Genomic DNA, 20,491 nt, shown 5'->3' with positions numbered 1-20,491 from the left:
ATTCAATGGGGGATCTGGGCTAATCCTATATTTAATAACACACTAAGGGCCATTTCCGCAACAATATAGATACTAGCGCATCGCCTGGGGAGTGGGGGTGCGGGGAGGGGGGGGAGAAGCATGGGGTGTGAATGCACCCCCCTGTTGCCTGTGATCTTTTTATATCAATATGAATTCCCTTTCCATTGTGTAGCAGAAGATCATTGAATTCAACCACCAATTAATTATTTTTGAGGTCAAATTTGTTTTATGGATTTTGCAAGTTTCGTGCTCTGCATGACGTCTTCTTCTTGTTAGTTTGTTTCTTGCAAAATCTAAGATTTTTCAAGTATATTGGTCAGTCGATTTTGTTATTGGCTGCTCTTAGAGCACCCTTATTCTGGACATTTCCATCCGTCTGTCTGTCCGCGAAACTTTGGTCAAGCCTTGGGGCTAAACCACTCAACCGATTCCAATGAAATTTGGTAGGTAGGACCAATATTTCTGGGAATCGTGTGCTTTCGAATATGGGACCCCGGGCCCTAGCAACGGCATAGCAACGGCCCTTTAAAGTGGTGAAAAAATCAAAAAAAAAATCGAAGCTTAGAGTTCTGTGCGCAATCTATCTAGCTCCCTTCATGCCAATTTGCAGCCCTAACAAAAAATATTTGTAGGAGGAGATAGGTTTTGGGCGAGTACATGTCGAACATTTCAGAAACAGTTAATTGCGAATACCTCAAAGAGAAAGAGTCTGATTTTGATGAAACTTAGGTGAAATGTGTACAATGTGGCCAGCATGTACACAAAATGAATGGTTGCTATGCACACCTCCGTTGCTTAGCAACAGCTAAAATACTTTGTCGTACATCGTACACTTATTGTGGACTGGACAAAAAAAATCAATACCTCCGAAACTGGACCTCCAAGGGACCTGTTTTTTTTGTGCCCAAGGAGAATGTCTTACAGCATCATATAAAAAAAATTAAATCTTTAGCGAATAGATAAATGGAATTACCAGGGCTGCCATTTGTTAGAGTCTCTTTGGAAACATGCCTGAAATTTCACAAGGCGGGTTTCTAGGCGCAAACTAAGAGGGCTGTGATAATCATATTTATTGTGCTAAATTGATTGATAGCATGTACATGAATATCGGCGAGTCGCGTCGGCCAGCTTTCCATCTAGAGCGAGCAGCCATGTCGCCTACCGGCTTGTTCTGTCTGTTTGTCTGTGTGTTTATCGCCTACAGGTCACAATATTAAACTGATCTTCACGAAACTTCACCACATAGTCCAATTTGTCATAAGGAAGAAGCCGATTGTTTTTGAGGTCAAAAGGTCAACATCGGCCAAAGGTCAACAAATTTTTCAAATTACTAAAATCCTCAATTTTCATCCGATTGATTTGAAATTTGAAGAGGATTTATATTTCACGTCGTTGAATTCAACTCGACAATTATTTTTGAGGTCAACATGGACCAAAAGGTCAACATAGTCCCAAGGTCAACAACTAAGGTGGGATTTCTAAAATTCTCAATTTTCATCCGATTCACTTGAAATTTGAAGAGGAGTTGCATATTTGGTGGTTGAATTCAACCACCAATTATTTTTTGAGGTCAAATTTGTTTTATTGATTTTGTAAGTTTCGTGCTCTGCACGACGTCATCTTCTTGTGTGTTTATTTGTTTGTCCTCACAGAACTTTCGTGTTTTTATCCACAACTGCTTGTTGGATTGAGACAAAATTTTCACTATTGGTGCGACTCCTCATGGAGAATGTTTTAATGATAATTATGACATCATAGGTCACGTGGTGTGGCAGCCATATTGGAAAAACTTTGGACCTCTGTATTTCTGAAACAGCACCAAGGAAAAAATTGAAACTTGGCACGTAGCAAGTACTCCTCATGGAAAATGGGTACGATTTTTTTGATGATGTCATAGGTGCTCTCGTTATGACGTCATAATTGCATATGTAGAACGCCACATCTGATCAATATGAACATTTTTGAGGGTCTTCTAAGGATAAAATGGTCCACAGAAAACAAAATTTCTTGACATCAGCCACCTGATTCGGCAGCCATATATATATATATATATATATATATATATATATATATATATATATATATATATATATATATATATATATATGTGTATATATATATATATATATGTGTATATATATATATATATATGTGTATATATATATATATATATATATATATATGTATATGTATATATATATATATATATATATGTATATATATATGTATATGTATATATATATATATATATATATATATACTTTTTTTTTTTTTTTTTTTTTTGAAAAGCCTTCAAAAATGTTCTCTGAAGTGGCTGAATAGATCGAGGCGAAACTTTACATGTATGACCGCCTGTTCATGAGGAACAAAAGGTTCACACATATGATGTCATTGGTCACATGGTTTGGCAGCCATATTGGATTTACCCTAAAACCTATAAAAAATCTTCTCCAGAATGGCTGGACAAATCGAGGGGAAAGTTCGCACAAGTGTTCTCCAAGCCAAGCATGCACAAGTGGCACATAGCAAGTACTCCTCATGGCGAATGTGTGGTATTTTTATAACATCATAGGTGCCTTAGTTATGACGTCATAATTGCATCTATATAACGCTCCATCTGATCAGTATTAAAAATTTTGAGGGTCATCTAGGGGATATGGTCATATATATTCTAATTTTACATGTACTTTGAGGTGTGCCTCAAGTGTGCAACAAACACTGTGATTCATTTTATTCACCAATGAGAGATTGGGATAAAATGGTCCACAAAAAATGTTTTGATGACGTCATCGGTCACGTGATTTGACAGCCATATTGTTTTTTTTTGTTTATTAATGCTTCAAAAATCCTCTTCTCTGAAATGGCTGAGAAGATCTAGGCGAAACTTCACACATATGACCGCCTATCCATGAGGAAAAAAAGGGTCACACATATGCCATGATAGGTCACATGGTTTGGCAGCCATATTGGATTTACCCAAAAACCTATAAAAAGAATACACCCCTCAAAAGAAGTCCTGGTGAGGGTTTGCAATCTCTGATTGCTCTTTTTCTTGTGAGGAAATGTATTGGGCCCGATATGTTCTCGTGGATTTCAGGGCGGAGGTATGTGTTCCAGCGGGTGCCCTTCTCGTTTAAATTTCTTTGCACGTCTTATTTTTGTTTAAATAAATTAATGAAAATTTATTGAAATCGATGAAATGGCACAAATAGAAATGAGAATGGACAACTGTTGGGAATTCATTTAATTTTATTCCATCCATGAGTTTATCCTATAATTGTTAAAATAAATATTGCATTGTATAATTTGTATAAATAAATAAATTGTTTGTAACAAACCCTGCCGAAAAGTAAAAAATTCTTCATTTCAACCCATATGGAATGACAGGCCAAGGGATTGTTTTTCTTCTTCTAAAAACAGATATGTTATGGAGCAAGTGGATCTTGTAATCGTTGGTGCTGAAGGAGTGGTGGAGAGTGGTGGCATCCTCAACAAGGTGAAGCCCAGTGAAATATTGACACTGGATATGGCGACATACATTCTAATTTTACATGGACTTTGAGGTGTGTCTCAAGTGTGCAACAAACACTGTGATTCATTTTATTTATTACTATACAAGAGAATAACCCATCCATAAGGATGGGTTCATTCCCCTGGAATTGGTGTATGATATGATCACTTCTATACCCCGAACCCACAAGTTGTCACACTGCCATAAGTACTTGCGTAGAGATAACTGGAGTCATGCCCCACCCTGGACCCCCCACAATACGACTTTTCTTTTTCCCTAAAATCGCTCCGTGCACAACTTGAGTACAACCATCAGTTTTCAATTCATTCCGTTCAGCGATTCAGGAGTGTAAAGAAGTCAAACAAACAAGCAAGCAAACACTTCACTAACATATACATACACATATTAGTAGGGTAAGAATACTGATTCTGGCTCACTTTTCCCCATGTAAATGAATGGGGGATTTTCAGCGATTTATATTTTTTTTCCCTAAAAATAAATCCCCTTTTTATCCCAAGGTATATTTATTTGTCTCCCCTTTTAACTTGGAGGTTGAACCTCATTGAATTGAACAGCTCACTCATTGAACCTATAAAGATTTGTTCATTCTCAAATTCCTTCAATAGTTTAATTTTCTTTGCACAATAATCCCCATCTAAAATATTGACAAACAAAACATTTGAATCTTTATATTTTTTAAGATACCCCATTTGTGCCATTACGAAATGATAAACTTCTCTTAATGCTCTCATCTGACCACCTCCTGAGCCACATATCATTTTGAGATTATAGTAAATTGTTTTTTCATTGTTCAATTGATAACCATCAAAGTTTTCAGTCCATTCAAGGATATTCATTTTTTTCTTTACATCCTCTAACTTACTAGTTTTTAAATTAATTCGCTTATTTGTTTTATTTACCTTTGTTTTAGTTATTTTTTCAATAAGACTTATTTGATATTTTTCACATTCATTATGTTTTCCATTTATATACCAAGACTGAGATTTTCTCCACTCTTTAGTTTGATTAATACTTGGTTTAACCATTTATATATTGTGAAAAAACAGTGATGTATAAAAACCCTAACCCATCTTCCCATCGTTAAAACATAATCTATTTTATACACTCTATCATACAATATCCATATGGAACACAATCTATTCCATTATCTAAAATAAATCTCTTATCATCAAAGGCTCCTAATGCCTTTTTATTTACTTCTTCACTATATATGTTATGTTTATAACTTCTTATTGTATTCATTTTCCTATATTCTTCTTTCTTATTCATCAAACAATTATAATAATTTCTAAAAGTTATTGATTTCTTTATTACATATTTCTTTATTCCCTTTAACCTCTTATCAATCTGTTCACCATACTTATAAGCATATGCCTTTGCTCTCAATCCAATAAACTCACTCATTACTTTTCCACCCAACTCATCCTTAAACTTACCAATAACCTTTTCATTCTTTTTGGAAAATAACTCACTCTTCTTGCTGAAATTACTTGTATCATATACTCCAATATTTTTCTTCATATCTTCATAAACATCATCAGTTTTTATATCTAGGATAAAACTATCAGTATCCATATACAACAATGAAACATTTTCACCATACTCTTTCTTTAAGTCATTATACAAATAATCATACATCAATATCTTTGATAAATCAAGAACTGCTGTTCCAATATAAATTGGTTTATCCATTACAATACTTTCCTTTTTCATATGAATTGCAGAAAAGTTCTCTGAAAAAACCTCTTCTCTCTCAAAACTTGGTTTATTTATCAATCTAAGCTTCTTTCCAAGATGTTGCGAATCTAATGTTTTGCCTGTTTCTAACATTTTCCATAGTCTTTCCAAATACAGCATTATTCATTAATTTATAAAAGTCCCCTTCAAATTTTACTTTTGTATTTGCTCTCATATCTGTATTGAATTGAATATACTTTTTCACCCAAGGACTTTGTTTAAATTTTAAAACTCTATGAATTTTAGCTACTCTCAATCCTTCTCTCAAAAACTGTTTTAAGCTTCTCTGATGCAAAACATATCCCTCTTTATCATAGAATGTTGTTAATAACTTTTCTGTTGATTTACCTTTAATATTAAAACTTTTATGATAATCACTTAACCATTCTTTCTTTGGAGTTTCTTTCTCACATGCAAAAGGAAGATCTTTATGCTTATTATGAAGATCACTCGGGTACCTCAAATCAACTTCAAAATAATAACCTTCTTCTTCGTCATTCAATTCCTCTTGAGAAGAAATAACAATATTCATCAAAGCCTTTTCATAATTCTTTTCTTCCACCCACTCTAATTTACCATAAGGTAGAGATTGAGACATTGCCCATCCATACAAATTATTAGCATCAAAATACATCAAATAATTACTATCTTTTTCACTATCATAATTTGGGAGATATTTATTATTTGCTTTAGCATATCTTTTTGAACATACTTGTGATATTCCACCTCTCTTGGACTTCTCAATCATCAAAAGCATATCCACATCACTGATGAAATCTATATCTTGTTTTGTCATTTTCAACATTGCACTCCAAGCTAAACCAGGAGCTGTGAAATAGTGGGCAGGATCTAATCCATAACAATTTTTATTATGACAGAGTGATCTAAAAGCTTCAAACACATCAGCTAACAATAAAACATCTGTTTTTAGATATAAATCGTGATATTCTCCAAGGTTCTTTATCTTAAATATTTTCCATATTTCTTGTGCGTGTTTATATTCCTTATCACTTATCTCTTCTTCATAAAGGTTATTATAGAAACTTTCTTTTGAAGGAAGTTGTGTTTCTTTAAATCTCATAAATGAATCCATATAATCATAAGGATAAATTCCCTTACTTGTAAGAATTTTCTCTTTACTTTGAATTTCATTCCTTGTTTGAATTTCCTCTCTCGTAAGAATTCCTTCTTTAATCAGAATTTCATCTTTAATCTGAATTTCCTCTTTAGTGAGAATTTCCTCTTTTGGAAAGAATGAATTAAGATTTGGAAAAGAGTCTGTGGAGCTTAGATTTGATGCGAGGTAGGCTAGTGGTGTTCCCATAAACTTGTAAGAATCTAAAAACCTAATACGAGTTAAAGGTTTTGTGAATATCATTTTGAAAATGAAATATACTTTTGACTTGTGTTTGTTATAGCAGAAATATTCCCTGGTGTTTTTGAAAGTTCATTTATAAATAGATGTGTATCATAGTTGGCGCTGTTGTGAAGAAAGACTGGAATAAAAGAAGGTAATTTATAATTAAGATTACAACAGGAATGAGCGGGACCTCTATATTTACCAGTAAGATGACAATGGTCTCTAACTTTAGACTCCTTAATTTTCCCCTCACAAATATGACAGATATTGTTCATTCTAAATTCTAATTTTTCTTCTTTGGTTAATTTCATCGGTTCATTTGTTTCTTTCATTAATTTAGTGAGTCTTATACAATCCTTTTCTAATCGTTTTACAAACTCTTGTGAAGCATTTTTTCCACGATAATGTTCAAGTTTGTTATACTTTTCTCCAACAGATGATTTGATATAATAACAAAAACCACAAGGAATATGTTTTGATATTTATTTGTATATGGTTCTTTTGGATTAGGAGAAGCAGTATTTATCTTTTAAGGATACATTCAAAATCAGCGTATATCACAAATGGGTGCATGATAGATTTATTATAATCTTCAAAATAAATCTTTTCACCAGGTTTAGGCATTGTAATTACAGCTGATTTATGATTACTACAATATTTTGAATGTTGTTCTAATCGTTCTTTTGTATGAAATGAATTAAGACATCGCTTACAAGGATATATTTTGTTTGCTGTTCTGAATACCTGAGAAGAGATTAATCTTGATAAATTATTGATGTATGTGTAATGTGAATTCTTTCCAACACTAAAATATAAAGGTCAATGTGTGTTTCTTCATTTTTATAGTTGTTTGAAATTTTTAATATTTGAACTTTGTTTGTATCCGTTAATCCATATACATTAATAGAAAGATTATTCTTTTCTCAAATTTAGGAATATCTGTTAGTGGCATTGGGAATTTAAAATCTTTAATGTCCAAGGTATTCTCATATTTCATATATTGTTTTACTCTTTCTGAATTACATTTTGGTGGATGTAAGTGAGCAGAACAGACCAGAGAAAACATTTATTATCATTGTTCTTAATATTAACAACTGCCTTCTTTAGTTTTATTTCTTTTGGTAATTCAATATAAGAAGAAGCTTTAAGAGGGTTTGATTTTTAGAATGTGTATATCTAAAAAGATGATTTTTAATATTGAATCCACTTCCTACCACTGTATTATCAACATCCTCCTCTTGTCTTGATAGTTCTTCATAAACCCCACTATTCAAAAAATCTTGAAATGATGTTATAAAATGAAGATCTGTTCTCATATAAGGAGTTTGTTCTTCATCTTGTCTTTTCATATTCATTTTCACTCCCATATAAAACTTTAAAGTTTTTATTTCTTTTAATGTCTTTTTAATAAATTTTTCAACATCGGGTTTCACTATTTCAATTGATTCAGCTATTGATGATGGACCGGGTTCTCCAAATTGAAAAATCCTTATTTTTATATGCCCTTTAAATGCCTCATCAGTGTTTTTTAATATAATAGTCTCCCTTTACTTTAAACTCATTTTTCTTGTGTTTTTGTGATTGAAGATGTTGATTATAACTACTCTTCAAAACATCCTTTGAACAGATATCACAATGTTTTCTTTCCAACTCAAGAGGAGATATTTGATGAAATAGATTAAATGTGTGTTTGTTGGTTCGGAGGTGTTTTCTATAATGTTTATATTCGTGATTACAAACATCGCAGTACGTTGTATTCACCATATTTATAGAATAAAACTTTGCTTGAACTAAAATTTTCTTTGATGAAAATTTCGTTTAATTTATAGGTGAATCTGTGCTTAAAAACATTTTATCCTCCAACTTTTTCACTTAATAAATACAATGTTTCAAGACACAAAAGACAAGTTTCAATCAATCTCTTCATCTGTTAAAGATACTGAGAAATATGTCAAGGATGTAAAATTGAACAAAGATAAATATAACAACTATTGGATAAAAACTATTATGGTAAATAATATGAGTTCTTCAATTTCCTTCAGTGGAAGGGCTTTTAGTATACCTGGTAGAACATCAATTAAAGTATCTCTAACAAAAGTTTCTCCTCTCCTTCTAGTAATATATTCAAAACTAGAAAAAGCAATGAAACAAGAAAAAAGTATCAAAGAACAAAAACCTTATGGATGAAGCTTTAGAAAGAAAAGATAAGACCTTATGTAATATGCAAGGCGATAATTGTATTTTTTTCTAAAACCCTAAAGATGTAAATCTTGATGAAATAAAGGATGTTAATATATCAGGTGAAATGACATTTCGTTCAATAGTAGTTAACGATAATTTTAAAATTACCTTTAATATAAAAAATGTTGTCGTTGAATCTGATAATGAAAAAAAGTATATCGATATCGATGGTAATATACAACTGAAAGTATAGATGAATTTCAGTTTAAGTAAAGTTTTACTTTATAAATATGCTAGACTTTCCTGATTCTCCATATGACAAATTTGAGAATTGTCCTGCGTGTGAAAGACGGGATTAAACACAGAGTCAAAAGCCTATAAACAATGTATATTCTGTGATTATCTTCTAATTAATGATAATAAAAAATATAAAAAGGAAAATAATTCTTTTAGATTTACACCAAAAATGAATTACTTTACAAGATTGATTAGAGAAATGAATGTAAAGTATGAGGGATGATAACACACCTTTCCTTACAAGGGAAGAAACTGAACGTATAAGAGAAATGTTCAAAGGATTGTTGTTGTATATTATTCATGGATGTAATTTTCAGGGAAATATCAACACAAGATATTGTATAAATAAAATAATGGATTATCTTGAAATTAAACCTGAACTTAGGATAAAATATAGAGTTTCTAAAAAGCCAATAATAAATTAAATAACCTGTTTTTCAAATATATAAATGAATGATTTTTTACCTATTTGGGAAAATAAGATAAAATTTAACAACCATAAAAATCTCGCAAATTCATTAAGATGTCTCATAGTTGGTTCAAGTGGATGTGGAAAAACCTGCTTACTTTTAAAAATGCTCCTCACTCCCAACTTTAGATTATGATAATTTAATAATTTTCACAAAGTCGAGTTTTCAACCAGAGTATCAACTACTCTCACAAGGTTTTAATGCTGGTCTTCAAAAGAAGATATAATAGGTTTATTTAAACGTCAAAAAAACCTAAATGATTATAACATTGAAGATATAATTCAACTATTTTGTGATACACAGAGATGTAAAAAAGAAATCAAATCTTATAACTTGTATTCTTAGTGATAATACGGATGATATACCGTCTCCCCAAGATTTGGATAAATCAAAAAGAACCTCGTTATCTTTGATGATTGTGTTAATGAGAGAAACCAAACGGTAATGGACAGCTACTACACAAGAGGGAGACATTCTTCTTGTAATTGTATTTATCTTAGTCAATCGTACTTTCAACTTCCTCGTCGTTCCATCAGAAACAATGCTAATACTTTTATTTTATTCAAGTTAAATTCAATAGATATCAATAATTTTTGGAGAGATAATTGTTCTACATTATGTAGTAAAAAGAAATTTGAGGATTATATGAAGCACACGACTGAAAAATATAAATATATTGTTGTGAAACAAGATGAGATATTAAGGGATATATTTTTTGTTTTATAAACAATTACATATATAAATGACAACTATTATTATAAATCTTGTGGGTAAATCTGCTTCTGGAAAAAACTTTCATAAATCAAGGTTCTTGTGTAGTACAAATGAGAATATTGTAAATTTACTTAAAAAACACCCATGATACGCATTGTATCAACAACAACTAGAGCAATAAGACCTGGAGAAGTAAAAGGTGAAGATTATCACTATATTTCAGTGGAGGAACATATGCGATTGAGGAATGAAGGACAAATATTTGAGGAGGTTTCTCTTGGTACAACAAAATATTCACATTGTAAGAGTGAGTTAAAGAAACTAAAATCTGGTGGTGTTGGGATATTAGAAACTAATCCAGAAGGAACGAGACAAATTATTAAATATCTGAGCGAAATGAAGATTTTATCATTCGGTTTTGATGTTGATGAAGAAACTCAACACAAACGTATGAAAAGCAGAGATGCAAGGATTAGTGAAGAAGAAATTACAACTCGCATTAATGTTAATAAAGAATTTGATGAAATATTTAAAGAAAAGGATTTATTTGAACACATCTACTTGAATGATGAAGAAAAGGAAAATTTCCCTGTTGATCTTTACAATTCATTAAATGATATTTTACAATAAATAAATGGATACAAAAGAAAGAGCAAGAAGATTTAAGGAACATCAAGAGTTGGTTTCAAAAGTTGTAAAACAACAGGAAGACATAAAGAAGAAACGCAGACAGAAACTAACGGGCGAAGAAGCATTTGAAAAAAAACAAGAGAAATTTTTTAAACCACTTTTAAAAACTTCCCAAGAAAAAATGAAAGATGTTTCCACAGTTCCCACAGTAGAATATACTCCTAGAAAGCTTCAAATGTTAAAAGATTTCAGTCAAATGACGGAGGAAGAATTAGAGCATTTAGGAGAATTAGAATATGATGATGAAGGTTTATTTCAACAACTGGAAGAGATTAATCAACCCCTGATTATATTGTGAATGCTGTTCAAAACAATGAATATTCAGCGGATTCAAAAACCAAAGCAGGACTCATTCCAACAGAACAACCAGCAATATTTCTTCTTGTTCAAGAAAAGGTATTGATATTTAATGATGAATTAAGGTTCTTAAGTTCTGCTCAACCCCTGTTAAACTAACTCAGAGATTAATGTTTCTTCTCACAAAAGATGGAAGGCAAGGTTCAACTGTGAGGGATGAATCAAAGTATATTGATAAACCATTGGATATGGAAAATAATGATGATAGAGTATATATTGATTTGCTGAACACTCTAAATTATAAGGTTATTCTTTCTGGTAAAAGTAGGAAGAATGTGAAGGAGAAACACATTATTCAGGCTTTAAGTATCCTTGGTTCAGGTATTAGTTTTCTTCCAAATGACCCATCGCAATTAGTTAATAGACTGTTATTGTTGTTCGGCAGTAAGAAGGCTGGAAATAACAATTGTTTTAATGAAGCATCAGCCATTTTAGACCAGTTGATGAACATGAAAATAATTAATAAATCTCAATATAAAGACATTTTATCTCATATTAAATAAGATGAGAAGCACAATCCTGAGTTTTAATTTCACAACAAGCGACCACACATCTTCATTCCCATACCCACTACAACTTGACACAACAAAAGAATATGAGGCATCTTTATTGTCCATGGAGACTTATAATACCTTATTTAATATAACCGAGAAAAATGACAAGTTTAGTTATAATCCGGGAAGTGGATACAAAACGATAACAGTCTCACCGGAGCATACGAGATTTCTCAAATATCTTCGAAATTGCTCGTCTTATGAAAGAACAGGGTGATGAACCAAAAAATATTGTTATAAACATTCAAAAACATACTTCAGAATCAACGATTAAAGTTAAAAATAACTACAAGGTTGATTTCACAATTGATAATTCATTTAGAGAGTTATTAGGTTTCTCCTCAAAAAGATTGAAACTAATGGGACGTTTTACAGTGATAATGTCATTCAAATATCCTCAGGAATAAATTCGGTGTTAATTCACTGTGATTTGATTGATGGTGCTTATAATGATGGATTAAAAACAAATACAATATTTTCATTCAGCGCATACTCAACCCCAATTGGTTATAAATTCAATATGGAGCCTAAAAATTTGGTTTATCTACCTGTGTCAGGAAAAACCATACACAGAGTAAATTTTAGGATAACCGACCAAGATAATCGTGTGATCTCTTTTAATGGAGAAGTTATATCCATCAGAATTCACCTACGTGAAGTTTTCAATAAATAAATACGATGGTTATTGTGAGGAAGCACGAGTTGGGAAAATATAAAATAATTACAGGGGATGGGATGTTCCTTTCCCCGTACTACAAGGAGTGAAGGTATGTATCTTGGTAGAGGATACTATAAACCTAAGAGACAAAGGGTGTTGGACATCAATTTAGAGGAGATGGGATAATTGATACTCTCATGGGTATTGGTTCAACTATTCTTAAACATAAAGACCTAATTGGTTCAACTGCTTCTGCTGTGGGAAATGGAGCAGGTCCTGTAAAGAGTATAAAAGATGCTCAGAAAGAATCTCATAAATTACAAGCAATAAAAGAACTTAAGAAAGGTAAAACTCAGGTGTCCGACCAAGAGCGACAGAAAATAATACAAATACTTGGATCAGGGTTACAAAAGTTTTAACATCTTTTTCCTAAATAAATACAAGTATGGAAGCAATTGATAGTATCTATGATTTGGATGATACTATTATTATCTCAAACTCCACTAAAAAGAAGATTACTTCAAGGTAAATGCAATAACTGGAACAGACTGGAATACAAATGGTACAAAAAGTTTTTGAAATAAATAATCAACAAACCTATTTGAATCTCTCCGAAAGTTTCTTGTTGTGTAAATTTAAATTCACTAAGGCTGGGAATAACACAAACGCTACACTTGTAAATGATTTCTTCTGGAAAATGTTTGATAGTGTGCGATTGTATATTGGAACACAAGAAGTTGAAGCGGTTGATTATGTCTCTGCTGTATCTGAAATGATGAAATTTACACTCTATACATTCAGTGATAGAATGGGAAAGGGGTCTGTCGAAGGTTTTATTCCTGATATGTCAACGGGAACAAACACAGACCCTGGATATATTCAAAGGAAAGGAATGTATAATGATGATACAAAAGCAGAAAATAGTTTTACTGTGGCAGTTCCTCTTAAAGGTATATTTGGATTTTGTGATTATGATAAAGTTCTGTATGGTCTTAAAATTAGATTTCAACTACAAAGGAATGATAATGAAAATAGATTGCTTTTTGGTGTTGGTAATGCTTTTGGTGATCAGAATAAATTTGTAATTGAGGAGATGAGTTGGTATATCAGTGAATATACTCCTAATCTTAAAACAGAAGAGATGTTGAATCGAAGACTTAACTCAAAGAGACCACTCAGTGTATCATACCTCAAAAGAAGATGTCAACACGTTAAACTCAATCAAACTACTTACACGTGGAATTTGGGTGTTCTGGAAGGAAAGCCACGATATCTGTGGATGATTTTTAAAAAGCCAGATGGTGATACTGCGACTGATAAGAATAATGCATTGAGTGATAATGCTAAGGTGAAACAACTTCGCGTTTCTCTAGATGGAACATTTTATCCACGAGATAGATTGGAAATTAATTGGGAAAAAAATGATTTTGCTGAAGCATACAAGTCTTACCAAAAGGTGTGTGAAAGTAATGGAAATAAAGAACCTATTTTGGATATGACAGCATTTAAAAGTTTGTATACAATCTATACGTTTGACCTGAGCGCTCAAAAAGAAACTATAAAGTCTAATCGAGTGGATACTTCCCTATACATTGAAAGAGGAGAGAGTGAAGAAGTTGATACATATTGTTTGCTTTTGGAAGAAACAGAATTGCAGATTAATACAGATAATGGTGTGATGATTAGTCTCACATAATTTTTTTGTTAAATAAATGAGTGGCAAAGTACCAACTGAGGTATATGTTAATCAAATCAATCTTCATAAACTATCATCTTGTGTTCAAAATCAAAAGCCTTGTACGATTAACGTTAATACAATTCAGAGAAAAGGAGCAGTAAGAATTGATGTTTTGCTCACAAGAGAACAGGTTAAAATCTTGAATGACACTGACTCACTTAAAATTAAAATGACAAAACCAATGTTGAAAAAAATATTCAATAAGAGAGGCGAGTGGAGGATTTCTCCCATTTCTAATTCCTTTATTTGCTGGTTTAAGTGCGGTTGGAGCATTGACGGGTGGTATTTCAACAGCGGTCAAAACTGCCAACGAAGAGCTCAACTCAGGCTCAAAAAGAATTGGAAAGACATAACAAAGAGTTGGAGAAACAAATTAGTGGAAGTGGTGTAATTGTAGATTTTGCTGAAAAACTTGAAGGTCTGCCTGATAAAGCGAGATTGTTAGTTGGAGATATGCTTTCTTCTATAGCACAAGCAGGTGTAAAATTAACGAAAAGAGGTAATGGATTATATCTTTCTAATAAATAAATGAGCATTGATGAGTGGTTGAAAGAATTTGGAAAGAATACAACATCAAATTTACAACTTGCCAAATATTGTAAGAAATTAAAAATTCATAATGTGGTTATTTGTATGAGAGATGAATTAACAAATGTGTCGAAACATACAAAAAATATTATTATGAACTTAGAAGATAATGATGGGAACGGTTCTCATTGGGTTTGTATTTTTAATAGTCAAGACAAATATTATTTTGATAGTTTTGGTCTTCCACCACCTGTTGAAGTCATAAAATTCTTACAGAATGGTGTTTATCAAACATTTCAAGTCCAAGAATTAAATTCCAAGTGTTGTGGTCAATTATGTCTATATGTGTTATTTCAACTCAACAAAAATAAAAAAATTTTATGATATTATTTTTAATCTAATATAAATGACTTATGTTGGTAAAGATGGTTCTATCTTTGGTGTATCTCAAGAACTGGATATTGATTTATCAAATTATTACACAAAGGCACAGGCTGAGCGACATAAATATAATATAAACAAAAATATTAACATGAAAAATGTTTATAAATTAAAAAATTATCCAAGCCCGACTGACGCGAATGACTTGGTGAGATTAAGCGATTTATCACAATATATATACTTAAATAAAACGGCTGTGTATTCTAAAGATACAGAAGTGTTGATATTATCTCCAGGTCATACAGAATTCACAGTTCGAATTAAAATAAATTTTTTATAAAGAAAGGCGTATCGTTTGTATGAGAATAGAACAATGGGGGTATGATATGAATGATTTAGGGTATAATTGGTCATTTAAAATTAACCTCGAAGACCTGGAACAATTAAATCAGTCTCGTAAGGAAGAATATTATCCACTTGGTATCGAGAATGAGTTTTGTGGAGCCACGATTAGTAAACAACAAATAAAAGAATTTAATAAGGGTAAATATAATAATGGTTTTGCCCTTGTTTATCTCATGAAAACAGAAAAAACAGGATTATATATAATAAGTAAGGAAATACAAAATGATTTAACAATGGGAAGATGGGGAGGTGTTTCGTGCTATAATATTATTCTAACATATATTTCTAATACATAAATGACAGCAAGAAGGCTTCAAGAAAATTATCATTTCTGTGTTCAAGCATACCTTCAAGAAAAGGGTATTCGGTATTTTAATAAATATGTTCTACAACATAAGAATGAGATATTTTCAATAAAAGATTGGCATTATGCTGATGTTGATAAACCAACAACTTTAGATTTAATTAGAATGTTAAATAATGAAAAAATTATAAGGTTAAGAAAAGGTAAGGCTCTTTTAGAAATTCAAAAGAAATTTTATTGGTATCCTGTTGTAAAAAAAATTATTTTGGATACAGGAATAACAAGAAATCCTGATGAATATATGTATAATATTCTATGGGGTGTAAACGATTCCAAGTATAGTAAGGGATGAGGAAGGAGTTGAAGAAGAGAGGGAAGAGGAGGAAAAGGAGGAGAAGGAGGAGAGAGAGAAGGAGGAAAGAGAATAGAGAGAGGGAGGAAGAGAGAGAAGAGAGAGGGAGAAGAAAGAGAAGGAGGAAAAGGAGAAGAGAGAGAGGGAGAAGAAGAGAAGGAGGAAAAGGAGAAGAGAGAGAGGAAGAGAGAGAATGAATAAATATCAAAATATGGAAACCAGTGAGATTCAAAAAAGAATAGAGGTATTACAGAAAATAACTCAACCCACCGAGGAGGAAAACAAAGAATTGACAAGTCTATTTGCAATACTTTCGACAAGACTATTAGCATCGACAAGATATAGATTTTAATTCAAGTTTTTTCTTAAATAAATGGAGGAGAGAGTGAAGGCATTTCTAAGGATTCTTTATGTTTTAAAAATTAAGATTCAAATGTGCATGTTGGAAACTAAAAAGGTTTTTGCACTCTGCAGAAATTTTTCTCATAAATAAATGAGTTATTGTCTCAAATGTAAAAAGAAAACTAATACTAAAAATATTTCATATATTAAAAGTAAAAATAACAGGGTTATACAAAAAGGTATATGTTCGGTGTGTGGTTTAAAAAAAAAATCAATTTATCTCCAAACACAAACTCGGAGGAGATATACAAAAGTTTTTATCAGGAAGTAAATTTACAACTACTGGAATACCAGGGGAATTACATCTTCCAGGTTATTCTTTCTGTGGTTCAGGCACAAACTTAGATAAAAGATTAGATGAGGCAGACAATCCTAAATCCTGGAGTAAACCAATCAATAGAGTTGATGAAGTGTGCATGAGACACGATATTGATTATGGGAATACCACAACGTTGGAAGAAAAGCATGAAGCCGATAGAGAAATGTTATATAATTTGTCTCTGATACAAAAATCCAACCTTGAGAGAAAAAGTTGATAGGTTCATCGTGAAGAAGATGATTAGTGCTAAATTGAAACTTGGACTTGGAAATTCAAAAAACTTATAGGCTCTAATGATGCCATTAAGACTGAAGAGCAATTAGCTGATGAATTACATAAACCAATATTCACAAAGTTTCACAGAAGGAAAGTTTATTCCAAGGAAGTTGATTATATCTGGTCTGCTGATTTGATTGAACTCAATAATGATAAGGGGTACAAGTATGCTTTAACCGTTATTGATTTGAGGAGTAGATATGCGTGGGTTGTCCTTTTAAAAAACAAAACAGGTAATACTCTTATGTTAGCTTTTCAACAGATATTTAATAAAAGTAAGAGAAAACCTAAGAAATTGTGGACTGATGAGGGTAGAGAGTTTTATAACAAGACATTTATGAATTTTCTAAAAAATAACAGTATTACATTATACAGTACCTTTAATGAAGGGAAGGCAGTTGTTGTTGAACGTTTTAATCGTACCTTAAAAGAGAGACTATATAAAAAATTTACACAACTCGGTTCACAACAATGGTCATCTTTTATTCAGGATATTGTGGATAAGTATAATGACACGATTCACACGTCAACGAATATGAAGCCATCAGAAACATTTACAAAATTAAAATATGAAAAAGAGATTAATGTCAGAAAACCTAAGTTCAAAGTTGGTGATATCGTAAGAATATATAGGTGGAAATCTCATTTTGAAAAGGGTTTTACTGAACGATAGACGAAAGAACTTTTTAAAATTGTTGATGTAATAGATACAGTTCCTTGGACTTATAAAATATATGATTTGGAAGGGGAAGAGATTTTAGGTTCATTTTATTCACAGGAATTACAAAAGACAAAACTAAGCAGATAATACACCTTTGTGGACACTAGAGGGACAAGTCCGAGGTGTATTACAGTATATAATGTATGTCAAGGGGGACGTTCTTAGATCTGTGAACCCCCAAACACAGAATCCTCAACTGAATAGTCAAGGCTTAACTTTTGTTTGTGTGTGTGTGTGTGCAATGGGAGCAATAGGTTGGCGCTTCACTCCCTCCTACTATACACCGTTGTGGACACTCGAGGGCCAAGTCCGAGGTGTATAACAGTATATAATGTGTGTCAAGGGGGACGTTCTTAGATCTGTGAACCCCAAACACAGAATCCTCAACTGAATAGTCAAGGCTTAACTTTTGTTTGTTGATGTGTATGTGTGTGTGTCCCAACCCTCACATTCAAAATCTCAACCCCAACCCTCACATTCAAAATCTCAACCCCAACTCAATCCTCGCCCAACACAGTCTTTTTCAAAATGAGATTTCCACCTATATATATATATATTTTACGTTTTTTTTTTTTTTCTTCCAATTCTGTCTTTTAAGGCTTTCAGGTTTGATGACATAGAAAGAGGGAGTAAGAACTTTCTTGATAGGTTTAGATCCCAAAGAGTGATAGCAACACCAAAAGTCTCCAAAATATAAATAAATAAAATAATAATAATAATAAATAAATAAATAAATAAATAAAAGCCCCCAAAAAAGTTTCAAGTGTCCAACATAAACCCAACTTTTCAAGTCTTCAAGGTATTACCACATTCCCGTTGAGTTTCCAAGATATGTATCACATTGTGAGTTATCAATCCAGAACCCACATTTCAAGTATTCAAAGTAAAACCAACTTACAAAGTCTCTTAAGGATAACTCATTTACTGATTTTTCAAAATTTGTGAGTCTCAAGGTAGGACCCATATTTAGAACCATCTTGGCAGAACCCTTTTCCTGAGTCTCCAAGGTAGTTATTTAAACCATCAAGGCAGAACTCATTTACTGATTTTTTCAAAATTTGTGAGTCTCCAAGGTAGGCCCCATATTTAGAACCATCTTGGCAGAACCCTTTTCCTGAGTCTCCAAGGTAGTTATTTAAACCATCAAGGCAGAACTCATTTACTGATTTTTTCAAAATTTGTGAGTCTCAAGGTAGACCCCATATTTAGAACCATCTTGGCAGAACCCTTTTCCTGAGTCTCCAAGGTAGTTATTTAAACCATCAAGGCAGAACTCATTTACTGATTTTTCCAAAATTTGTGAGTCTCCAAGGTAAAACTTGTATTCTGGCTCATCAACGTATAACTTGTTCAGTGGGTATTGTCTTGATAACTCACAATGAGTACTATTGCTGTAAAACTCTTTTTCAGGATTTTGCTGGTCTCCAAGGTATAACTCTTTGGTTGGGTCATCAAGGACGAACTCGTTCTGTGGGTCTTGGTCGCTCATAAGGTCTTCAACCAAGCCAACAATTTCGCCCCAAGTTGTAGCAAAAGCAGTATTTTCATTTCGTATTTCAGACACAATTTCCTGTGAGAGAAAATAATAATGTATTAATTAAGTTATTTAATTATTAAATGAGTATGCTTCAATCAAAGTTTGAAAATAGGAAAATAAAAAATCTTACCTCAATAGATAAGAGGTTTGAATCCAGTTCATCAACTTGAAGGTTTAGTTCCATAGAAGACAGAGAGTTCCAAGGAACACTAAAGTCATCCCACTCAAGGTCTTCAACTAAGCCAACAATTTCCCCCCAAGTTGTAGCAAAAGCAATATTTTCAGATACAATTTCCTGTGAGAAAAAATAATAATGTATTAATTAAGTTATTTAATTATTAAATGAGTATGCTTCAATCAAAGTTTGAAAATAGGAAAATAAAAAATCTTACCTCAATAGATAAGAGGTTTGAATCCAGTTCATCAACTTGAAGGTTTAGTTCCATAGAAGACAGAGAGTTTGAGACAAGCACACAGAACACCATTGCCAGCAAGAACAAATGTTTAAAATGGAGCCTGGGTTTGAAGCTTTTATAGAGAAAGACTGGTGGGTGTGGTTTCCTTTGGAAATTCCCTGGGCAAGCCTAGGCAAGCCTTCATTGGGAAATTTTTCAAAACCATAACATCCTGTAATTTTCTAGTGATTTCTTTGTGAGTCAGAGATGAACTGGAAATGATGTAAGAGTGGGCGGGGCTTAGCAAAAGTAGGGGGAGCTTAGGAAAAGTGGGCGTGGCTTAGAAAAAATACCTTATGAAAAGTGGGCGGAGCTTAGCAAAAGTAGGCGGAGCTTAGGAAAAGTGGGCGTGGCTTAGAAAAAATACCTCATGAAAAGTGGGCGGAGCTTCGCAAAAGTGGGCGGGGCTTAGGAAAAGTGGGCGTGGCTTAGAAAAAAATACCTTATGAAAAGTGGGCGGAGCTTAGCAAAAGTGGGCGGGGCTTAAAGAAAAGTGGGCGGG

At 32.5% G+C, this 20,491-nt stretch overlaps 1 protein-coding gene and 1 long non-coding RNA gene across 14 annotated transcripts in view; one reads left to right on the top strand and one right to left on the bottom strand.

Moving 5' to 3' along the window:
* The window catches only part of EIF2B1 (eukaryotic translation initiation factor 2B subunit alpha), a 66,261-nt gene that overhangs the window by 35,818 nt on the left and 9,952 nt on the right, over window positions 1-20,491 (top strand). For 7 of the 13 annotated variants that reach the window (XM_085859983.1, XM_085859981.1, XM_085859979.1 and 4 more), the window contains exons 8-9: window positions 2,476-2,550; window positions 3,442-3,517. In XM_085859983.1, the coding sequence (XP_085716109.1) occupies window positions 2,476-2,550; window positions 3,442-3,517 (151 nt within the window). Of the gene's footprint in view, window positions 1-2,475; window positions 2,551-3,441; window positions 3,585-20,491 lie in introns of all 13 variants that reach the window. The other 6 variants (XM_085859986.1, XM_085859985.1, XM_085859991.1 and 3 more) reach the window with 2 other exon arrangements.
* The window catches only part of LOC147011272 (uncharacterized), a 1,478-nt gene continuing 383 nt past the window's right edge, over window positions 19,397-20,491 (bottom strand). Inside the window, exons 1-2 of the long non-coding RNA XR_015052448.1 lie at window positions 19,665-20,491; window positions 19,397-19,567 (exon numbers count right to left, since the gene is read on the bottom strand). The exon at window positions 19,665-20,491 is cut by the window's right edge and continues 383 nt beyond it. This is a non-coding gene — a long non-coding RNA (uncharacterized LOC147011272). The remainder of the gene's footprint in view (window positions 19,568-19,664) is intronic.

The sequence above is a fragment of the Eptatretus burgeri genome, chromosome 16 (assembly GCF_056783735.1).
Source record: "Eptatretus burgeri isolate ZD-2024b chromosome 16, Ebu_testis_v1, whole genome shotgun sequence".
NCBI lineage: Eukaryota > Metazoa > Chordata > Myxini > Myxiniformes > Myxinidae > Eptatretus > Eptatretus burgeri.
Note: the sequence above shows the minus strand (reverse complement) of the source record. Positions and strands in the feature narration are given on the sequence as shown.